Below are 24,706 nucleotides of genomic sequence, written 5' to 3' on the forward strand. Positions count from 1 at the left end.
ATTTGATGGATTCACCTCCCAGCTGAGTCATACAACTGTAGACTCTAATCAAACTTAGAGACTTGTGTCATGTATGGTTCTGTATTTGTTTATTTATCGTTATATTAAAGGTTCACCTCAAGACTGACACCAGGGAATGACATTAAATGATTCAATTAACTAAAATAATTAATAATATACTCATAAACACTACAAGATGGGGTTTTAAAGGTACATAACTTATAAAATAGATATGGGATCAATTTACACTAGAATTAGGTAATAATTGACACAAAATGAATAAATATATTACTATATAAACCTTTAAATAGATAAATATTTATATACTAATAATCTGACATGAGTGAATAGTTGCTAGACGCCTTAACATATAATAACTTAACACCATTAATTGAACCTTTAAATGGCAAAAAATAGATATTTATATAGATAATTATATGTTATGGAGAATATAAAAGTTTATTTATATGTTAAAAGTGGATTAAATAGCGGTGTAAGAGGTTAAATGGTTGTTAAGGTCATAAACTTCAATAACATATTTTAATCAATACGACGATATATACATCATAATAAAGACTTGTTTGGAAAAATAATAAAATACTGAGGTTAATTTAAGCTTCTTTATATAGAAAATAAAGGAATATATAGAGTAAAGAGGTTAATAATGGTTTAGGTGTGGACGCTCGTCACTTGTTACATCCGGGGTCTTAAAGGTACAAAACACTTAAAGTTAAAAAATCACCACAACCAACACCTAAAAAAACCACATAATCCTCATAATAAAAAACAAATATCCACAAAATAACTAAATAAAATAAATAAATCACCATATAATATTTAACTTAATAGATGTTATTATAATTAATCTTTTTTTTATCACTATTAATAATACTTGGTTTAGGTATAACGGTCGTGGTGATAAAGGGAACATAAGTCACCTGGGTCTGGCAGGTCGACGGCGCATGCGCAGTAGTCGTGTTTCCTCAACCTTAATTTTGTCAGCCAATATTCTCCCTATTTTACCCGTAAGTATTTTCCTACGGCTCTTATACCTTATCTTGAGTCTTATAACCTTATATGAATGGAGATTGAAGGTTAATCTATCTGTATAAAATATAAATAAGACCGTAATGGTGTTATTTATTACGTATTAAGAGAAATATGTTAGGGGTCTCCTTCAACTGTCTCCTATAGAGTGTTCGTCTCCGGCTGTGTCTATATCTCCTTTATTTATCTCCTATCTGGTCTCCTATGTCCTCTATATTACAGTAGATGGTTAATATAAGCTTTTTGTCTATGTTAAATAATATAGAAGTTTGTAGATATTATAGGAGAGATTATGTTAGTAATTATTGAAGGTCACTCGTAAACACGTATAATATCCCTTTATTTAATCCCTATCATCGTTTTTAATTCATCTATGATTTAATTACCAGTTACATACACCTATAAAGTAGTTAAGTAGTTAGTGATGGTCATTAGAGGTTTTTTATTCCATTACTTTAAAAAAATTATAAAAAAAATATTCCCTTGGTTATTATTTAATTATTTTCTATTGTTTTCATGTTTTTTTTATTATATTTTGTCTTTTAATTATCTTTTGGTTAGGTTAGGTTAGTGGTTATTGATAAAAATGTCATTAGGTTATGGTAAGAGAAATCACCTGTGGTCTTAAGTAATTACTATTAGGTTATTTATTATATTTTACTAAGTTATTTTTAGTCTATATAATTCTTAAGAGGTGTATAATTATTCTTGTTATTTAATTATTATGAGAAATTATTTTTTTTGTGGTTATTTGACTTTTTTTGGTGTTGAAAGTAAAAATGGCTAAATAATCCTTAATATAATCGTAAGAAATTAATTATTCTTTTTAATTAATCTAGAAAGATGTATAATTATTCTTGTTATTTAATTATTATGAGAAATTAGTTTTTTGGTGATAATTTGACTTTTTGGTATTGAAAGTAAAAATGGCTAAATAATCCTTAATATAATCGTAAGAAATTAATTATTCTTTTTAATTAGTCTTGAAAATATTAATAAAAAATATAGTTTAATTTTCTTTGTGATTATTGATATTATACCTACCCTAACCTAACCCTAATGAAAGGTTTTATTCTTTACTCACAGCCAAAATATTTCTGGTTATTCCCTATTAAATAAATATAAATTAATATCGTCTCTTAGATCCGCTTATATTTCCCGCAGGTGATCCATTATCGGATAGAGGATCTCTTTAAAAATGTCGGTTCTAAACTTAAGTGAAGATCTGGTCGAATGTCCCTTATGCATGGAGCCGTTGGAGATGGACGACCTCAACTTCTACCCGTGTACCTGCGGCTATCAGATATGTCGGTTTTGCTGGCACAGGATCAGGACGGACGAGAATGGCCTCTGTCCAGCATGTCGTAAGGCTTATCCGGAGAACCCTGCTGATTTTAAGCCTTTGTCGCACGAAGAGTATGTATTAGGGTGGGTGTGTGTGTCTCATATCATCTGTGTCTCCTCGATATTGCGTTCTTGTATAATAAATTGAAATACAATATATCTATAAAGTTGACCCCTCTCTCTCTCTCCCAAAAATTCCCTCATAAATTTCATCCTGTTATTAACTTTAAGTCGTTACGTCGTTAAGGAACTAACTACCCTTCTTTTCCCCTCGTACATCACCCCAGATCTCTCTCCCTTCAAATAATTCCCTCATAAATTTCATCCTGTCATTAACTTTAAGTCGTTACATCGTTAAAGAACTAACTACCCTTCTTTTCCCTCCTCCTACATCACCCCAGACTGCAGCGAATAAAGCAAGAGAAGAGACAGAAGGACGCGCAACGTAAACAAAAGGTGACGGAGAATCGCAAGCATTTAGCCAATGTCCGAGTGGTGCAGAAGAACCTCGTGTTTGTGGTTGGCCTGTCAACGAGGCTGGCTGATGCAGAGGTCGGTATTGGGGGGGGCTGTTTGGTTGGGTTAGGTTAGTTTTAAGTTGGGTTAGTTTAAGTTAAGGTAGTCTAGGTTAACTAAAGGTAATTTTTGCCATTTTATCAGAACAATAGTTTGATAATTAATTAAAATATTTATGTATAATGACTTGAGACACCAGTACAGGTATACATAGACTACAGGTATACATAGAGAATACAGGTATACATAGAGAATACAGGTAAATAAAATAACTAATATACTTTCTTCTGGTCATTTCAGACTTTAAAGAAGCCAGAATATTTTGGAAAGTTTGGCAAAATACACAAAGTTGTTATCAATCACAGTACGAGCTATGCTGGGTCGCAGGTGAGGTGGTTTAGTTGTTACGGTGGGCAGGTGCTGGTTTAACCCCTTGAGTACAGTGGTTTAACCCCTTGAGTACAGTGGTTTAACCCCTTGAGTACAGTGGTTTAACCCCTTGAGTACAGTGGTTTAACCCTTTAGAGTACAGTGGTTTAACTGCATGAGTACAGTGGTTTAACCCTTTGAGTACAGTGATCCCTCGGTTAACGAATTACCTTCCATAATCTTCAATTCGGTTAACGAAAAAAATTTGGTTAACGAATTCCTTACGAATTCTTCTCATGTTTTCTCTTGCTCACCAGCTGGAATATTAGTTCGCCAATACAGTAATCGGTTCTAGGGCTTAAATTCGTTCCCATTTGAGTAAATATCAAGAAGGTCGTACTATTCAATAATTTTAAAAGTTTTATATTAAAATTTTTAGTCATTTTAACAATTAGTGAACATAATTGAGGTACAGGAAACTAGTTTTTAGTGAACCCAAACAGCCACTTGACTCACCCAGCAGGTGTCAGTTTGTGTCTCTTCTCAGTGGAGGGAACATCTTGCTTGAGACTCTCTTGAACATAAAATATTTTACTATATTTTACATTTTTACAGTACAATTATTGGTCATTCTCAAATTTATTTTACATATTGACAATATATAATGCAGTGCAGTGTTGATTTAAAGAAAATAATCTTGAATTACACCAGAGAGCTAAAATTTTATGGGTGAAATGGTGCCATGGGGTGACTTCTCTTCCACCCCAATGCCTTCTCTTCTCCCTTCTCCTCCACCCCCACTTCTAATTCAGCCTTCTACATGCACACCTCAAAGTAAGTGTACTTTACTGCATTTATTTTTAGTTTGTATGTAATTTTTGGTGAGCTGAAACCAATTACCCAAAATCCCATTGAAACAATGGTTTTGGTTAACGAAATTTTCGGTTAACGAACGACCTTCTGGAACGAATTGTGTTCGTTAACCGAGGGACCACTGTATGTTGCTTAAACCCTTTTAGTACTCTATAGTCATTCAACCCCTTGAGTACAGTGATTTAACCCCTTGAGAGGATCTGTGTGTCCCCCCCTCAACCCCACTCCACAGTCTCCCCCTCCCCTCCCCTCCCCCCCCAGAGTTGATAAGATATGTGTCGTGGAAAATTTAAATGTGACGCAACTTCTCTTATCTGGGAAACAGAGTTAATAAACATGTATCTGTGTGTGTGCGTATGGCTGTGTGTATGTATGTGTGTATGTATGTGTGTGTGTTTGTATGTGTGTATGTATGTATGTATGTATGTTTCCTTTCGTTAACTCAACACGAGAAAGTAAATATTAAATTAGTATTATTTTTAATATTTAACGTTGAAATATAAGCCATTTATTTGTTGATCTGTCCATTCTCCTCCCGCTTCCCTTCATCAAGCCGTTCTCTGCGTAGGGGTCGACTGCCTCACCACACCTCAGAGTAGGAAATATTATGGTCTGTTGAACGATAGGTATAGAATTATTTTGCCTCACTTCCCTCCTGACCCCAGTTAAATATCTATGTAGCGGTCGAGCTCACGTGAGAGAAAGATGTGGTATTGTTTTAGTTTTGTGATGTTTTTTTCACATTTCCTGACTGACCCTAATGAAATATTTTCCTTTGGGGTTACGTGAGACAAGGGGGCAACATTGATACTATTTTAATTTTTTTTACAATATTTTGTCGTATTTACTGACCCCGATGAAATGTTTTCCTCAGGGGCCGAGTGCATCAGCGTACGTGACCTATCAGAGAGCGGAGGACGCGTTGAGAGCCATCCAGGCGGTGAACAACATCCACGTGGACGGCCGGACGTTGAAGGCTTCTCTGGGGACGACCAAATACTGTTCCCACTTTATGAAGAATCAGCAGTGTCCCAAACCTGACTGCATGTACCTTCATGAACTAGGTAGTGTGTGTGTGTGTGTGTAATAATAATAATAATAATAATAATAATTAAATAATTAACGGTTTATTGAAAGAGCTTGGCAGCCAGAAGGCTGAAAATATACAGTTACATATTTGGGGAATGGGTTATGAATTACAAATAATATACAAGTAACATAAGTGACACAAATAAGACATATAATAACTAGATGGAAAACTCCAAACTACAATTCATTTTCAACATAGTGACAGTGCGAGGTAGTGTTTACTGGAGTAAATACACAGTTTTATTACAAGTTATTCAATTTTTACAATAGTTGGGACTGGGCTGTTTCTTATAAACTTCGATAGTTAATTTGCATGTAGATGAATTTAATTATTGACAACGAATTACCGGACTAGGGATCATCTCAGGTGGTAGTAGGAGCGGTGTCGAGGATGAATTGGCAAGCTTCTTACCAAATTTGCAGATGAGGTCGTGGTGAGTGGTCAGTGAGAGTGAAAGAGGGTTAGTGTGTTGGCGCTAACTTGATATGTGGGTAGGAAGGAGAGAATAATCTTGCATGCCCTCTTTTGCACTTTTTCCTGGGTGTTTCACGTTGTGTGGCATTAGGAGGAAGACTAACCAGGTGCAGGGGAGGCATAGGTAGGCTTAGAGAATATGAATGTTGTGTAAACGCAGGGCTTTCGTGTTTTAGGAACTCGAGGGACTTGAGAGTCAGCGGAGGTGGTGGAAGCGGAAGCGGAGGATTTGACCTTCACTGGCGTGTGGTTTCCAATTTAGTTTGTTGTCTATGGTGGCAGCGAGACTTCGTGGAATCTACAACCTGGGTGTGTTAGGACCTGGAAGTAATGGAAGGAGGGTAGGACAATATGGGAGGGTTGATGTGCATAACCATGGTCTTGGTGTGGTTGATGGTGGCGTGTTAGTTTTGGAGACTGTTCAATAAATCCTGAAGGGCGGTATAGTTGGGAGCAGAATTGTTGACGCTGATCCCAATGGTGGAGTCGTCGACATATTTCCAGCGAGCAGGGGGGGGTGTGTGTGTGGGGCTAGCTAGTGAGGGAGGAAGTTTAGAATAAAATAAACTCATTTTTAATCCACTTATTTTAACAGCCACAAGATAAATCACTTCCTGTTGTCCAAGTTATGTTGTCCAAGTTATCAAAGGTTATATTTCCTGTCATAACTTCTGTGGTTGATGCAATTTTAAATGTCTCTCTAGCATACTGTGTTATCTCTCTCTCTCTCTCTCTCTAAAGTGGCCCAACCCAACCTAACCTAACCCCACCCACCCCCCCCCATAGCACCACCTAATCACCTCCCTGGGGGGGGGGTTGAATAAGCTAACTATCGGTCATGGTCGTTACAGGAGACGAGTCGGCTAGTTTCACCAAGGAAGAGATGCAACAGGGTAAACACCAAGAGCTTGAGAAGAAACTCCAAGATCAGTATTTAGGAACTTCTACCACTGATAAAAATAGGTAAGGTTTGGGGTGGGGTTCTTGTGCGTTTATATATACATACATATATACAGTCATAGGTATATACATGCACACACACACACACACACACACACACACACACACACACACACACATACAGTATACACACATAAATACATACACAAACATGCACACAGAAACATGTACACACACACATATATATACAGTATACACACATACATACACACATAAACATGCATGCACACACACACACACACACACACACACATACATAACCTAAGTATTTGTCAGTATATTAACGACCTCATTCCCCGTCCAATGACTTAACCTCAATGAGAATATACATAATTAACTAACGACCACGTCCCCCCTTCAACAACCAAACCTCAGTGAGAACGTATTTATTAACGAGCTCGTTCCCCCTTCAACGACCTAACCTCAATGAAAATATACATAAGAACTAACTAACGACCTAGTTCCCCCTTTCCAACAGCGTAACGCCACCTCAAGCGACCAGCTCGGGAAACTCAACATCCAAGAAGCGTACGCCATCTGGTGGCAGCGGTGGCGACGGCAAGGAAAACACCTCCCCTAAAGGCCAGCCGGACACTATGGCCACCAACCCCAGTGCTCCGGGGGCCGACACTTGGCCAACCCTCACAGCTGTGGGCCCCAAAGAAAGTAAAAAAAGTAAAAGCAGCAAATCGGACAGAACCAGCAATGGAACCTCCAGACACACACCGACTGACGAACACAACAATAATAATAATAGTAGTAATAACAATAATATTAACAAAAGTGGAGTGTCCTCTCTCTCTCCCCCTCCCCCCTCCCTCTCTCTCCCTCCCTCCCTCCTCTCTCTCCCCCCTCCCCCCCTCCCTCTCTCTCCTCCTCCCTCCCCTCTCTCACTCCATCAGTCGTAGAAAAATTAATGCCTTTGTTTACTGAAGGTTCTTGTATGAAGGGTCGAGGAATAATTTATTGGATTGATTATATTAACTAAATGTATTTGAACTTTATATTAACATAATTAACTAAATGTATTTGATTATAATAATTAAAAAAAAAATATTTCCCAAACTCAATAATTTTGTTACGTTACAGAGGCAGTAAAGAAAGGGACAGATCCTGTAACACCGGCAGTAGCTCAAGTAGCACCAGTAGCACCTCAAGTAACGGCCTGGGCGTTGACCTATTGAACCACAGCATCAGCCCCGTGGCTACGTCTTCACCATCGTCTAGCCACGAGAGTTGTACCTCCTCGGCCTCCACCACCCCACCTCCTTCCTTCATCCCCCCCTCCCCTCCTTCCTCCTCCCCTGTGCCGGTCTCCTGCGGGGTACAGGATCTCTGCCAGGAGGAGTTGTCTCCACTCCCCACTCCTCCGTCCTCCCTGTCTTCGTCCTCCGAGCGGTCGTCTTGTCTCCAGTTGCCTCAGCAGTTCTCGTCTCGACAGTCCGCAGCTGCGGCCTCCTCCTTGTTCTCCGACAATAGCAACAGCTTCTTCTCCTCCGGCCCTTCTCTCCCTCTCCAACGGACCTCTCCACCACTCCCTCCACCGGCGGCCTCCTCCCCCCCACAACACAACCACCAGCTCCACCACCACCATCACCACCACCACCACACACAACACGACACTACACCAGGTTGGTTTTTCTCTGTAAATTTAACCTCTTGTAAATTGCAGCAAGTTAGTGTAAAATTAACCACTTGTAAACATTGGTATCTGTAAATTCTAGCAACCTTGTGTAAAATTAACCACTTGTAAACATTGGTATCTGTAAATTCTAGCAACCTTGTGTAAATTTAACCACTTATAAACATTGGTATCTGTAAATTCTAGCAACCTGTGTAAATTTAACCACTTGTAAACATTGGTATCTGTAAATTCCAGCAAGTTAGTGTAAAATTAACACTTGTAAACATTGGTATCTGTAAATTCTAGCAAGTTAGTGTAAATTTAACCACTTGTAAACATTGGTATCTGTAAATTCTAGCAAGTTAGTGTAAATCTTATCACCTTTTTGTCAATTCTAACAGCATTTAATTAATCAGCTTTCTGTAAATTTTAGCATCTTTATGTAAATTTCCCTGACCTGTAAATTTCACCGAGCGTCTGTAAAAAATTTTCCCAGCTAATGTTTATCCCCGTACTTCCAGAATGGGGCGGAAACAAGACCAACGAGGTGTTCGACGTGGTTAACATGTTCCCATCTCAGAACCGGTCAAATAGCGCTTGGAATTGTATATTTGATTTTGAGAAGAGCGAAGAGGACTTGGCCGGGGTGATTAATTTAGTCGACGACGAGTTGGGCTTCGACCCGTTCGAGGAGACAAACAAAGCTCTCGCGGAAGACATAAAAATAGAACAGAAACAGCAACAACAGCTACAGCGGCACCAACAACAACAACAACAACAGCAACACCATCATCATCATCACCATCATCAACAGTTTAGTCATCACCAGTTGCCGCCTCACCATCAACAGCTGAGAGCTGGTCTTAAAACACTGATGGATTATTCTACCCCCAGTGTACAGTCTAGGCCCAGATTACCTCCACCGGGGTTTAACGGCCTCAATAGTTTTAATAATTACGGAGGCGGAGGGATCCCCCCCAGACAGAGTCAGCCAGAGCCCAGCAAGCTCCTGCCTCCCTTCCTCAGCGGGTTAACGGGGAACATGGGAGCCCCCGGGATGGGCTCCTCCCCCTCCGTGCCTCCCGCGCTCAACGGCCTGGTCGGGTCGGGCGGTCTGGGCGTTCCCCCGGGTCTGGGCGGTAATCTTCTGGGCGGCGGAGCGGCCAACGGCGGCATGGGTAACGGCATGCCCCCTCACCTGCTCTCTCCGGCCTCTCTGTTAAACATGGACACACCTCTCAGTGCCTCGCTAGGACCCCCAGGTATCGGCTTACCCAAAGGAGACGCCTTCCTCCTCAAAGATCTAGAGAACGGCCTCCGTAACATATTCCCAGCCATCAGCTCCGTAACCACCATGAACACACTCAACACCGTCAACACACTCAACACCGTCAACACACTCAACACGGTCAACACACTCAACACGGTCAACACACTCAACACTCTGGCCGCCGGAGGAGGAGCCAACAACCACAATAACCCGTTAACAAATTTCCTCAACATGGCCCACCACCAACAACAACAACAACAGCAGCATCATCAACAACAGCAGCATCATCATCATCATCAACAGCAGCACCAACAGCAGCAGCAGCAGCAGCAACAGTCTCTTCTACACCAGCTGACCATGACCTCTCTAGCAAGTTCCCACAAAGGTACGACCATCTTAGTGCCTGTGTAATAATAATAATAATAATTAACGGTTTATTGAAAGAGCTTGGCAGCCAGAAGGCTGAAAATATACAGTTACATATTTGGGGAATGGGTTACGAATTACAAATAATATACAAGTAACATAAGTGACACAAATAAGACATATAATAACTAGATGGGGAAAAGCTCAAACTACAGTTCATTTCAACATAGTGACAGTGCAAGGAGTAGTGTTTACTGGGAGTGAATACACTGGTTTATTACAAGTTATTGATAATTTTTACAATGGTTGGGACTGGGCTGTTCTTATAGCGATCAGTTCGTGCACGTATGGGCTGGATGCGGTTGTGGTGTCGAACAGCAATTCTCGGACTAGGGATCTCTCAGGTGGTAGTAGGAGCCGGTGTCGAGGATGGTGTAGAAGGTTCTTACCAAATTTGCAGATGAGGTTGTGGTGATGGTCAGTGAGAGTCGAAAGGGTCAGTGTGTTGAGCGCTTCTTGATATGTGGAGTAGGAAGGGGAGAGAATAATCTTGCATGCCCTCTTTTGCACTTTTTCTAGGTGTTTACGTTGTGTGGCATTTAGGGAGGAAGACCAGGTGGGGAGGCATAGGTGAGCTTGGGAAGTATGAATGTTGTGTAAACACTGAGGAGCTCGTGTGCAGGAACTCCGAGGGACTTGAGTCGGCGGAGGAGGTGGAGACGGAAACTGGAGGATTTGACAACTTCACTGACGTGTGGTTTCCAATTTAGTTTGTTGTCTATGGTGACGCCGAGGAGCTTCGTGGAATCTACAACCTGTGTGTGTGTGTGTGTGTGAGGCATTATATGTGTGTGTATAGAGGCATTATGTGTTTATATAGAGGCATTATGTGTTTATATAGAGGCATTATATATATGTATGTGTACAGTAGAATAATGAAATAAAATCAAAATAACTCCCATACAAAGAAGAGCAATAGGCCTATCAATATTACCCCACCCCCCCCTCCCCTGGCAGGCTGGACCAACAGCGGCGCCCCAGACCTGACAGTCCTCGACCCGGCCATCGTATCATCCGGCCAACTGACAGATTCGCGGTCCGATTCGCCACCACACTGGATGAAACAAATGGAACAGCTGACAGAAGGCGGCCCACATCCTCTATGGAACAACCTCGTGCCCTATAGCCTGACCTCTACCGGCCTCCCTACCGGCCTGGCCTCCCACACCGGACCTACGGCTCCCACACAGCGCTCCGTAGCTCCCATGTGGCCTCCGACCTCCCCACCTCCAGGATTTAACTCCATCTCTCCTCTACATCACCCCAAACAGCACGAACCACACAAGATTGAGAGTGAGTTTGGCCTCGATGTTTATAATTGACTCTTTTTGTAACCCATAATTAGTGATTATTATTGTTTTTATTACTGTCATTATTATTACTCATTATTATTATTATCATCATTGCTATTAAAGTATCAATATTATTTTCTACAAGTATTATCATTATTATCATCATTACAGTGACCCCTCGTTTAACGAACACCTCGGGTAACGTAATTTCGGTTAACGAACTGCCTTCCATAAGGATCTTCAATTCGGTTAACGAAAAAAAATTCGGTTAACGAACTTCTTACGAACCGACCTCAACATGTTTTCGCTTGCACTGACCGGGCAACCAGCTTTAGTATCAGTCCGCCAATACATTAATCGGTTCTAGGGCTTAAGTTCCTTACTATTTTAGTAAATATCAAGAAGTTTATACTATTCAATAATTTTAAAAGTTTAATATTCAATTTTTTAGTCATTTTAACAATTATTGAACATAATTGAAGGTAAAGTGACTAGTTTAATGCGCGGCATCCAGCCTCTTAACACAGCAAACAGGAGTTAGTCTCTCTCTGTTTTCACTGGAGGTAACATCTTGCTTGAGACTCTCTTCAACTAAACGCTTTTTTTCTGTTTCCAAGCAAATTATTGGTCATTTTGAAATATATTTTACATATTGACAATATATAATGCAGTGCAGTGTTGATTTAAAGAAAATAATCTTGAATTACACCAGAGAACTAAAATTTTATGGGTGAAATGGCGCCATGGGGTGACTTCTCTTCCACCCCAATGCCTTCTCTTCTTCCTTCTCCTCCACCCCCATTCTAATTCCCATCATCATCATCATCATCAGGAGCCTTCTACATACACACATCAAAGTAAGTGAACTTTTCTACCATTTTTGTTTTATTTAGGAAATTTTCGGTGAGCTGGAACCAATTACCCAAAAACCCATTGAAACAATGGTTTCGGTTAACGAACTTTTCGGTTAACGAACGACCTTCTGGAACGGATTGAGTTTGTTAACGGAGGGGTGACTGTATTATTATTATTATTATTATCATCACAGTAATATCTCCATTAGTCGGAATCCCTCAAACCCGGAATTCTCTGCTAACTGGAAATTAAACTTCCCTGGAAAATCCGGCTTTCGGAGCGATTTTCCGAGGGGGAACACTTAACAGGAAAATCCCAGGAAAATTTTCCCGGCTCCCTGAAAATTCCGGAGACGAGGGATTTTTTTTCCAGCTTCGAGAGAGTCGTCTGGTTGCCTGGAAATCTATCATACCCCTGGGCTCCCTTCCTCTCCCCCTTCCTCTCCCCCTTCCTCTCCCCCTTCTTCTCCCCCTTCCTCTCCCCCTTCCTCTCCCCCTTCCTCTCCCCCTTCCTCTCCCCCTCAAACAGGCGACCCCAGACTAACCTCTTCTGTCATTTCTAACATTGATTCTTCTCTGGGTTTCAGATCTCTAATGGCAGCAACTAGAGACATTTACTTGAAGATAGAACACTACTCTCCCGTGTGAATGAAGAGAGACTACCTACACAAGATAACAAGATAGAAGAATTTATTAATACGGTTGAAATGAATAAATGTAGCAGAAATTTTCTCAACGTACTCCAAGAAAATTATATATAGGGGCCAAGAGCTTCTTTTTTTTTTTTTTTTTTTAAAGTCTTGTATAGCCATTTACCGATGTAGCAACGGTGAGACGACAGACAGAGCAAAGGATTATGACTCTTATGATTCCTTTAGGGTTTATATATATACACATATATATATATATATTTCACGTGTTAACCTCGGCAGCGAACCTTCGATGATGTTTTTATTATTTATATTTTGCCCAAGTTCGTGTGAGCTGATTGGCCATTAGTTAAAATTTGGACGAGTGAATTATATTATTATCGTTGTTTTTGTCGTTTCATCTCGACGGCTTTATTGAGCTTCCCATTTCTTATAAAATTTTTGGGGTGTTTTTTCCGTTATTTTTTGGGGCAGAACTAATTGTTAACCTTGTTGCAGCATACACTGTTACACACACACATGCACACACACGCACCTTATAGCTAACCTCTTTATAATTCTCGTGGTTTGGTTGTGGTGATATATAGTTCTCGGTTCAGCTCCTTATTGTCTTTCTGTGTGTATCTCGCCCGCGGTAGCTATATACCGTACTTAGGCTGGTCGAGTGTGATGGGCCAACCTCTTTTGTCATTATTATTATATCATTTTTATTACAATTTATTATTAAAATTATTTACTCATTCTTGTTCTGCGTTGCCTCACTCGACCGTCCCTCGGCCGCTAAACTGTCCAATCGGTCATGGCAAAAAGGCCTCCTTGACCAGATTCCCCCCTGGACTAGCCCCCACAGAGGTCTAATTTATCCGTTCCTACCAGCTATGGGGTCTGAAGGTTAAAAAAAATAAACGAGTTATTATTTCTTTATTTACACACCTGCCCAAAGAGACAGGTGTGTTGCAGGTGTGTAGATGATAGTTTTTATTATTATTTTTTTTACAAGTTGTTCCTTAGCGCTGGTTGCTATGGGATATTCTTGTTTCTGTTCACAATAATTAAAAGAAAATGTTGGTATATATATATATTTTTTTTCCTTTAGTCTTTGTCTGTCTGTCTCATGTTGGATTGAGTTGAGATTTTTATTATTATTATTATTCTCTCTCTCTCTCTCTCTCTCTCTCTCTCTCTCTCTCTCTCTCTCTCCGCCATGTTAGCTACACACCCCAGGTTACAATAATAAACCCCACACTACACACACTTTACGTTGCTGTACCCGACCGCTGCTATACTTTACTCAAAGAGGCGGTGGCCAAGGTTACAAAATACAGTACTGAAATCCCTATAAGCTCGGAGACTCTTGTGGTTTTTGTTCACACAGAGTTTGTGTAACTTATGTGCACTAAATATATATATATTACTTAGGTCTCTTGTCTGTCAGTGGGATGGAGGCTTCAAGGAGTCAGATTTACTTTGTACTGTATTGGGTTTATTTAATGAGATATATATGTTTATATATATAAATATTATGCCCCAATTACCATCAGTTACGGCGGCGAGTCTTGACGCTCACACGAGGATTATTACAGTGGTGTGTGTATGTTATATATGAGCTCTGTCTTTCTCCTAAGACTGCCCAGTGCCCTTCAACTGTACTGTACTGCGCTGTATCATCATGTACCACGCTCTACCACAGTGTACCGCGCTGTATCATGCTGTACCACGCTGTATCATGCTGTACCGCGCTGTATCATGTTGTACCGTGTTGTACCATGTTGGACCACGCTCTACCATGCTGTACCGCGCTGTATCATGTTGTACCACGCTCTACCACAGTGTACCGCGCTGTATCATGCTGTACCGCGCTGTACCAGTATAACTCTACCTGCCCCCTACAGAAGAGTGTTGTTGTGGCCTTCCCTGTTGACCATAATTCTAGAGTTTTTTTTGTTAATCTTGGAGGTTATTGAAAGTTCTGATCACCCCTTAACAGTAGTGATGATGTTTGCTGCTACTGTACTCTGCCGTACTCTGCCGTACTCTACTGTACTCTGCCGTACTCTACTGTACCGTGCACTATAGATGACAAAAAATAAATCCCAAACCAAGTGATGTATTTCTTTCAACGTTTACTGCTGTTTTTCTTGATGTATGATGATGATGATGATGATATATGATGAAGGGGGGGAGAGGGGGATATGTTTTTTTATAATATGTTAACCACTGAAGAGATAATGAGCCGCTGTTGGAGCCATAACGATGTCGTCGGGTGATTCGAGCCAAAACCAACTTAGACGAAAAAAAAGTCGAGGGAAAATTTATTATACACCGAGGGAACGTCAGATCATTAAGTATAGCAAGGGAGGGGAATGAGGTGTTGGTGATATGTTTTGTTTACCACACACACAAATCATCACTTACACAACACCCTACACACACACACACCACCCCCACATACACACACCTCTCCACACACACACACACACATACACACACCCCTCCCCACATACACACACACCCTCCCCACACACACCCACCTCCCCACCCCTCCCCACATACACACACATACACACACCCCTCCCCACACACACACACACCCTCCCCTCTCTCTCAAGGAAGGCTCTAATGTAACATCTGTTCAATATTTCAGACACTACACAATGGTATTATAGAAACCTTCAACCAAACATTCTAATATGAAAAATAAAAGTCAAAATGTTTAGTACTTTGGTTTTATTCTCTCTTGTTTCTAGGTTGTAGGCCATGTTGAGTGTGAGGGATGGAGGTGGACCTTGGGGTGAGTGTGAGGGGTGGAGGTGGACCTTGGGGTGAGTGTGAGGGGTGGAGGTGGACCTTGGGGTGAGTGTGAGGGGTGGAGGTGGACCTTGGGGTGAGTGTGAGGGGTGGAGGAGGAGGTGGACCTGGGGTGAGGTGGAGGTGAACTTTGGGGTGAGTGTGAAGGGTGGAGGTGGACAGGGGTGAAGTGTGAGGGGGTGGAGGTGGACCTTGGGGTGAGTGTGAGGGATGGAAGTGGACTTTGGGGTGAGTGTGAGGGGTGGAGGTGGACCTTGGGGTGAGTGTGAGGGGTGGAGATGGACCTTGGGGTCAGTGTGAGGGGTGGAGGTGGACCTTGGGGAGTGAAGTGTGGGGGTCTGTGTCCCTAGGGGCCTATTAGAATTGGGGTCCCATTAGAACTGGGGCCCTAATAGAACTGGGACCCTTGGCTCTAAGAGCCTATTAGAACTGGGGCCCTGTGGAGACAAGGGCCTATTAGAACAAGGGCCTATCAGCAATAGGGCCCTGTGGGGCACAGAACCCTATTAGCACTGGGGCCCATTAGCACTAGGGCCTATTAGAACTGGGGCCCTATTGGAACAAGGAGCCTATTAGAACTGGGGCCCTGTGCATAAGGGCCTATCAGCACTAGGGCCCCTGTAGAACTGGGGACTGTAGAACTGGGGCCTAATGGGGAACAAGGCCTATCAGCACTGGGCCCTGTATTAGAACTGGGGCCTATTAGAATTGGGGCCCATTAGCACTGGGGCCTATTAGAACTGGGACCCATTAGCACTGGGGCCTATTAGAACTGGGGCCTATTAGAACTGGGATCCATTAGCACTGGGGCCTATTAGCACTGGGGCCCATTAGAACTGGGGCCCATTAGCACTTGAATGAGAACTTGTTGATGGACAGGTGAAAGAGAGAGAGATGGGGTCAAAAAGAGATAGAAAGAATGGGAGAGAGAGAGAGAGAGAAGAAAGAAGAATAAGACGCAATCAGATAGGTAGAAAGAATGATAGCCACAGACAGTAATAATTCACCATCTTAAATAAACTCTTTAATGGAAGTTGTGGACAGATACCTAAGTTATATTCTGATTCAGTTTTTCTTTATTATTTAATTTAGTTAATGAAAAAGGAGATTTCATTTTATTTACTGTTTATACAACTTTTGAAAGATGTATAGGTAATAAATAATTAATCTACTAAAAATTAACTAATAATATCAACTAAATTAAACAAAACTAAATTATTATAGTTTATTATTTATTTTTATTAATTTAAAGGAGAAAAAAAGTTATAATATTAATTAATTTGTAAAGACTAAAGGTGTTACCCCGGGAACTCTTGAACACACTGTCTTCTGCTTGACGGTGACCGGAGTGATTATTGTCTATTTATCTTAATTATCGACTCTATAGTGCTTGTAAGACTAATTCCCTGTGATAATTAACGACCCTAATGATTAATTCAACTTTTGAGTGGAAAATTATGTGGATAAATGACTTAGAAGTTATTGAAATAAGTGAAAGAAGTGAGGCAATGGAAAGGCCACCAGGGAGCAGCGTCTAGTGAGGTGGGTAAGGGAGGGTAGGGGTGGGGTAAGGAGGGTAGGGTGGGGAGGGGTAGGGGTGGGTAGGGGAGGGAAGGGGGTGGAGGGGAAGGAGGGTAGGGAGGGAAGGGAGGGGTAGTAGGGGAGGAAGGGAGGTAGGGAGGAAGGAGGGAAGGGTGGGGAAGGGAGGGAAGGGAGAAGGAGGGAGGGAAGGGAGGGTAGGGTGGGTAGGAGGGTGGGGGAGGGGGGAGGGAAGGAGGGTAGGGAGGGTAGGGGAGGGAAGGAGAGGGTAGGGAGGGTGGGTAGGGGAGGGTGGAGGAGAGTGGGTAGGGAGGGAAGGGAGGAGGGTAGGGAAGGAGGGTAGGGAGGGAAGGGAGGGTAGGAGGGTAGGGAAGGAGGGTAGGGGAGGGTAGGGAGGGAAGGGTGGGTAGGGAGGGAAGGGAGGAGGGAGGGGTAGAGGGTAGGAGGAAGGAGGGTAGGAGGAAGGAGGGTAGGGAGGTAGGGAGGAAGGGTGTAGGAGGGAGGAAGGAAGGGAAGGAGGGTAGGGAGGGAAGGGAGGGAAGGGTGGTAAGGGAGGTAAGGGAGGTAGGGAGGGAAGGATTAACGTCTCCAGTAGCTACAAAACCATGCAGTCTCGGGTCATATCAGTTCATGTACAGCCGACCAATTCACCAGTTAACAAGCAATTCACCAGTTAACAAGCAATTCACTACAGTTCTGCACAAGTCTCCATCGTAACAAGACGAGGGAAGGCTAGACGACCTTTATGTTCTCTGGAAGACATAAGACTATAAGTAAGAAATATTAAAGTATTGGTTTAAAAAAATATTGATGTGACTTTTGCTGCGGAACTGAGATTAAATATTAAGATTTGGTTTCACAGCATTGCTAAGACACTATCCTCACTGGGGTACAGACGAAAGCCACCCAGACAAAGCCACCCAGATAAAGCCCCCAGATAAAAGCCCCCAGATAAAAGCCCCCAGACAAAAGCCCCCAGACGAAAGCCCCCCAGACGAAAGCCACCCAGACAAAAGCCACCCAGACAAAGCCCCCAGACAAAGCCACCCAGATAAAAAGCCCCCAGACAAAAGCCACCCAGACAAAAGCCCCCAGATAAAAGCCCCCAGATAAAAGCCCCCAGACAAAGCCACCCAGACAAAAAGCCCCCCAGACAAAAGCCACCCAGACAAAAGCCCCCCAGACAAAAGCCCCCAGACAAAGCCACCCAGACAAAAAGCCCCCAGACAAAAGCCCCCAGATAAAAGCCCCCCAGATAAAAGCCCCAGACAAAAGCCCCCAGACAAAGCCCCCAGACAAAAGCCCCCCAGACAAAAAGCCCCCAGACAAAAAGCCCCCAGATAAAAGCCCCCAGACAAAGCCCCCAGAGACAAAGCCCCCCAGATAAAAGCCCCAGATAAAAGCCCCCAGACAAAAAGCCCCCAGACAAAAGCCCCCAGACAAAAAGCCCCCAGACAAAAGCCCCAGACGAAAAGCCACCCAGACAAAAAGCCCCCCAGACAAAGCCACCCAGACAAAAGCCCCCAGACAAAGCCACCCAGACAAAGCCCCGCACAAAGCCCCCCAGACAAAAGCCACCCAGACAAAGCCCCCAGACAAAAGCCCCCCAGATAAAAGCCCCCCCAGATAAAAAGCCCCCCAGACACCCCAGACAAAAAGCCACCAGACAAAAGCCCCCAGAGAAAAAGCCCCCAGACAAAAAGCCCCAGACAAAAGCCCCCCAGACAAAGCCCCCAGACAAAGCCCCCCAGATAAAAGCCCCCAGATAAAGCCCCCAGACAAAAAGCCCCCCAGACAAAAGCCACCAGACAAAAGCCACCCAGACAAAAAGCCACCCAGACAAAAGCCCCCAGACAAAAGCCCCCAGACAAAAGCCACCCAGACAAAAAGCCACCCAGACAAAAGCCCCAGATAAAGCGCCCCAGACAAAAGCCACCCAGACAAAAGCCCCCAGACAAAGCCACCCAGACAAAAGCCCCCAGACAAAAGCCACCCAGACGAAAGCCACCCAGACAAAAGCCACCCAGACGAAAGCCACCCAGACAGCCACCCAGACAAAAGCCACCCAGACGAAAGCCACCCAAAAAAAGCCACCCAGACGAAAGCCACCCAGACAAAAGCCACCCAGACGAAAGCCACCCAGACAAAAGCCCCCAGACAAAAGCCCCCAGACAAAGCCACCCAGACAAAAGCCACCCAGAAAAAAGCCCCCAGACAAAAGCCACCCAGACAAAAGCCCCCAGACAAAAGCCACCCAGACAAAAGCCCCTGAGACAAAAGCCCCCAGACAAAGCCACCCAGACGAAAGCCACCCAGACAGCCACGGGGGGGGGAGAATTCGAGTGCCCAGGCGGCACACACTCTAGCTACGCCACTGGGAGGGTAGGGAAGGAAGGAGGTAGGGAAGGAAGGGAGGTAGGGGAGGAAGGAGGGTAGGGAGGGTAGGAGTCTGTCGTCTCTAGTGAGGTGGGGAAGGAAGGGAGTTTGTTGTCATTATTAAGAACATAGAATGGAGGAAACTGCAGCGGGTCTATTGACCCATACTGGGCAGTCCACCCAGCCCCTATTGCTCATATGAGCATCCAACCTAACACCAACCTAACACCAACCTAACACTAACACCAACACTAACCTAACACTAACACTCAACACTAACACTAACCTAACACTAACACCAACCTAACACCACCAACACCAACACTAACCTAACACCAACACTAACACCAACCCAATAATTAACACTAACCTAACACTAACCTAACACTAAACCTAACACCAACCTAACACCAACACTAACCCAACACTAACACTAACACCAACACTAACACTAACCTAACACCAACACCAACACCAACACCAACCCAACACTAACACTAACCTAACACTAACCTAACACCAACCTAACACCAACCTAACACCAACACCAACCCAACACCAACCCAACACTCAACACCAACCTAACACCAACCCAACACTCAACCCAACACCAACCCAACACCAACACCAACCCAACACCAACCCAACACTACCAACTCCAACACCAACCCAACACTAACACTCAACCTAACACTCAACCTAAAATACCAACCCAACACTAACCTAACACTCAACACCAACCTAACACCAACCCAACACTAACCTAACACCAACCTAACACCAACACTAACCCAACACTCAACCTAACACTAACCCAAACCAACACTCAACCTAACACCAACTCACCACCAAACACTAACCCAACACTAACCTAACACTCAACACTAACCCAACACCAACCAACACCAACCCAACACCAACACTAACCTAACACCAACCCAACACTCAACCCAACACCAACCTAACACCAACCCAACACTAACCCAACACCAACACCCAACACCAACCTAAACACTAACCAACACCAACCTAACACTAACCCCAACACTAACACTAACCTAACACCAACACCAACCTAACACCAACCTAACACCAACCTAACACCAACACCAACCCAACACTCAACCTAACACTCCAACACCAACCTAACACTAACCTCACCAACACTAACCCAACACCAACCTAACACTCAACCCAACACCAACCTAACACCAACCCAACACCAACCCAACACTAACCTAACACTAACACTAACCCAACACTAACCCACCAACACTAACCCAACACTAACCTAACACTAACACTAACCTAACACATCCAACACCAACCAACACCAACCTAACACTAACCTCAACCTAACACCAACACAACCCAACACTAACACTAACCCAACACTAACCCAAACCAACACCAACCTAACACTAACCCAACACTAACCCAACACCAACCCAACACTAACCCAACACCAACACCAACCCAACACTCAACCCAACACCAACTCAACACTAACCAACACCAACACTAACCCAACACCAACCTAACACCAACCCAACACTAACACTAACCTAACACCAACCACAACAACACCAACCCAACACCAACCTAACACCAACACTAACCCAACACTAACCTAACACTAACCTAACACTAACACTAACCTAACACTAACCTAACACTGGCACTGGCACAACTGGCCTGGCACTGGCACTGGCCTGGCACTGGCCTGGCACTGGCCTGGCACTGGCGCTGGCCTGGCACTGGCCTGGCGCTGGCCTGGCGCTGGCCTGGCGCTGGCCTGGCACTGGCCTGGCCGCAGCGCTGGCTGGCCTGACCTGGCACTGGCACTGGCCTGGCACTGGCCTGGCACTGGCGCTGACACCAACGCTGGCCTGGCACTGGCGGCGCGGCCTGGCACTGGCACTGGCCTGGCACTGGCACTGGCCTGGCCTGGCGCTGACCTGGCGCGGCACTGGCCTGGCGCTGGCCTGGCACTGGCCTGGCGCTGGCGCTGGCCTGACGCAACGCTGGCCTGGCCTGGCGCTGGCCTGGCACTGTGCTGGCCTGCGCTGGCCTGGCGCTGCACCAGCACACAGCCTGGCACTGACCTGGCACTGACCTGGCACTACTAACCTGGCCACTGGCCTGGCACTGGCCTGGCACTGGCCTGGCACTGGCACTGGCCTGGCGCTGGCCTGGCACTGGCCTGGCGCTGACACAGCACTGCGCTGGCCTGGCGCTGGCCTGGCGCTGACCTGGCACTGGCCTGGCGCTGACCAAGCACTGGCCTGGCACTGGCCTGACACAGCACTGGCGCTGCGCACTGACCTGGCGCTGGCCTGGCACTGGCCTGGCACTGGCACTGACCTGGCGCTGGCCTGGCGCTGACCTGGCGCTGGCGCTGGCCTGGCCTGGCACTGGCCTGGCCTGGCGCTGACCAGCGCTGGCCTGGCGCTGGCCTGGCACTGACTGGCACTGGCACTGACCTGGCATGGCGCGGCCTGGCACTGGCGCTGACCTGGCCTGGCACTGGCCTGGCACTGGCACAGCACTGGCACTAGCCTGGCCTAACACTTGACTAACCTACAGTGTGTTTGAAGCTATCCAGCGTATTCGAGTTAATGATGATATTTGGTATTAATGTTGTCTAGCACTCAGGATGGATGGAAACTCTAAGGTGGTTTTCTTGTATAATATAAGTTATATGATAGACAGTCTGGTGCTGGAGGTGCCGTGTGGTGAGGAGCTGCTCAGTGGAGACGTTCGGTGAGTAGCGTGTTGAAGGAGGGAGATGTGCAGGAGCTTCGTTAGAGAAGATGTTGCCTGTTGCTGGCCTCCTGGTTGAATGAAAGCTGGACAGCGAGGAGCTTGCTGGAGGTGTTGCGTTGTTCAGGAAGATGGGCCAGAATGAGAGCTGGTTGGTGAGGAAGGTCAGAAGGACAGCTGGTGGGTCGCCATGCTCGCTGGCGGGAGCGAGGACCGCAGGCAGGTGGAGGAAGGTGAGGACCGCCAGGCAGGTGGAGGAGGTGAGGGCGCCAGGCAGGTGGAGGAGGAGGAGGTGTTGCTTGTTCAGGAAGATGGGCCAGAATGAGAGCTGGTTGGTGAGGAAGGTCAGAAGGACAGCTGGTGGGTGCGGCGACTGGGGGCGGGGGGGGGGACCGCCAGGCAGGTGGAGGAGAGGCGAGGGGCCGCCAGGCAGGTGGAGGAGGAGGAGGTGTTGCTTGTTCAAGAAGAGAGACCGGACTGACAGAGCTTATATACCCAGCAGCCGTGAGTCCTCTATGAGTCATGTTGGTCAAACCCGAGAAAGTCGCCGGTCTTGGTTCCGTTGCTAGGGAAGGTGGTAACACATCCACCACACAGAGACACATCCACCACACCTGTACAGTCATGTTTGTTTACATACCTGTACAGTTACACTTGCCTACACACCTGTATAGTTACGTTTGTTTACACACCTGTATAGTTACACTTGCCTACACACCTGTATAGTTACACTTGCCTACACACCTGTATAGTTACACTTGCTTACACACCTGTATAGTTACACTTGCCTACACACCTGTACAGTTACGTTTGCCACACACCTGTATAGTTACATTTGCCTACACACCTGTATAGTTACACTTGCCTACACACCTGTATAGTTACACTTGCCTACACACCTGTATATATATAGTTACACTTTGCTTACACACCTGTATAGTTACACTTGTTTACACACCTGTATAGTTACACTTGTTTAGACACCGTATAGTTACGTTGTTTACACACCTGTCCTATACACTACCAACAAACAGGTGGTGATGATTAAACACCTGTCCTAAACCCTCATTAAACAGGTGTAGGATGATAAACACCTGTCCTAAAAACCTCATTAAACAGGTGTAGGATGATAAACACCTGTCCTACACATCATTAAACAGGTGTAGGATGATAAACACCTGTCCTAAACCTCATTAAACAGGTGTAGGATGATAAACACCTGTCCTACGCATCATTAAACAGGTGTAGGATGATAAACACCTGTCCTACACATCATTAAACTGGTGTAAGTTTCCCCTAAGACACAGGTGTATAGTTGATGATCTGCGTCTGTTGTTGATGGTGGCAACTGTTACTGTTTGAGCCAAGTCCCCAGCTGCACACTGACAGCAGTTGTTGTGACGGTGACTCCTGGACATCTGTAATACACGTGGAACATCTGTGTTAGTACCTGGACACTTGTAATGGGTTTTAGGTACCTGTAATATACCTACATAACATCTGTAGTGTATTTAAAACACGTGTGAATCTCTGGGGTTGTCGGGGAAGAGGTTTTTCTGGGGATTGACGGGGTTCTGTAAGGATGACAGGGGTTTTCTGGGGTTAACAGGGGTTTTGTTTGGTTGACGGGAGGGGAATTTCTCCGGGGGTTTCTCTTGGGGGGGGTTCTCTGGGGGTTTCTCTGGGGGGTTTCTCTGGAGGGTTTCTCTGGGGGGTTCTCTGGGGGTTTCTCTGGGGTTATTTATACTCACACTTAGCTTGGAGAGGGACATTCTTGGACTCCTACAATAATTGGTGGACAGCGAAGATCTCTGGGGGTCTGGGGAGGCCGAATCTACGGAGGCATTAGCCGAGTCATTATGTAGAGGCAATGAAGGTGCCAATAATGCCAGGTGATCCCAAGTGCCAGGTCCTGTTTGCTTAAGGACGCAGTTTGGAGTAGAGGGCATTAGACCTCCTCCTCCACCGAGATATACTTGACGGGGGTTCCTCTGATGTGTTCCTCGACGTTCATATCTCCAAGGACGACTCAGAACAGAAGAGGGTTGAGCGGAGGAACCTGCGCTTTTCCCTGTGGTACGCCAAGTAGGTGATGAAATGAGCCGGGATGATCCTATCGTCGTGGCGGAGGAGGTCAGGTTCAGAGAAATTGGCACTGTCACCATTAGACAAGGTTATGGCGTCTGGCCATAGACAGTCACAAGATACGCCATTACCCGTAATAGCTGCTATTGAAGTTATTCCGAGTTGTGTTAGCGGTGTAGTACCAAATCCGGGTAGTCTCAGGTAATGGTGTCACATCCGAGTGCAAGTCATAACAAGGCGATTCATCCTGTAATTCTAAGACTGAATTGACCGATACATGTCTAACTGCAGTTGATGGCTTATACTGCATCTGTTGCTGACTCGTTGCAACGCTTGAGAATAAATG

General features: G+C 44.7%; 2 protein-coding genes across 3 annotated transcripts; one reads left to right on the forward strand and one right to left on the reverse strand.

Moving 5' to 3' along the window:
• The first annotated feature begins 937 nt into the window (after positions 1 to 937).
• LOC121857858 (alpha-protein kinase 1-like) lies at positions 938 to 13,397 on the forward strand. Of its 2 annotated transcripts, none has more exons than XM_042354112.1 (11): positions 938 to 1,025; positions 2,212 to 2,475; positions 2,793 to 2,943; positions 3,208 to 3,294; positions 5,024 to 5,213; positions 6,565 to 6,676; positions 7,152 to 7,455; positions 7,761 to 8,304; positions 8,819 to 9,952; positions 10,951 to 11,286; positions 12,727 to 13,397. In XM_042354112.1, the coding sequence occupies exons 2-11, from the start codon at positions 2,246 to 2,248 to the stop codon at positions 12,732 to 12,734; spliced, it is 3,096 nt and encodes a 1,031-aa protein (XP_042210046.1). In that variant the 5' UTR covers positions 938 to 1,025; positions 2,212 to 2,245; the 3' UTR covers positions 12,735 to 13,397. The 2 variants fall into 2 exon arrangements, with proteins under 2 accessions (XP_042210046.1, XP_042210047.1); XM_042354113.1 differs by having other exon boundaries at positions 2,212 to 2,463.
• A 9,987-nt stretch (positions 13,398 to 23,384) lies between these two features.
• Positions 23,385 to 24,489, reverse strand: LOC121857863. Its single transcript, XM_042354119.1, has 2 exons — positions 24,027 to 24,489; positions 23,385 to 23,693 (listed from the first exon to the last, which is right to left on the reverse strand). Exons 1-2 carry the CDS (start codon positions 24,438 to 24,440, stop codon positions 23,541 to 23,543), a joined length of 567 nt encoding a protein of 188 aa, XP_042210053.1. The 5' UTR covers positions 24,441 to 24,489; the 3' UTR covers positions 23,385 to 23,540.
• Between the last annotated feature and the right edge of the window lie 217 nt (positions 24,490 to 24,706).

Source organism: Homarus americanus, unplaced genomic scaffold (genome assembly GCF_018991925.1).
Source record: "Homarus americanus isolate GMGI-L3 unplaced genomic scaffold, GMGI_Hamer_2.0 scaffold22974, whole genome shotgun sequence".
Taxonomy (NCBI): domain Eukaryota; kingdom Metazoa; phylum Arthropoda; class Malacostraca; order Decapoda; family Nephropidae; genus Homarus; species Homarus americanus.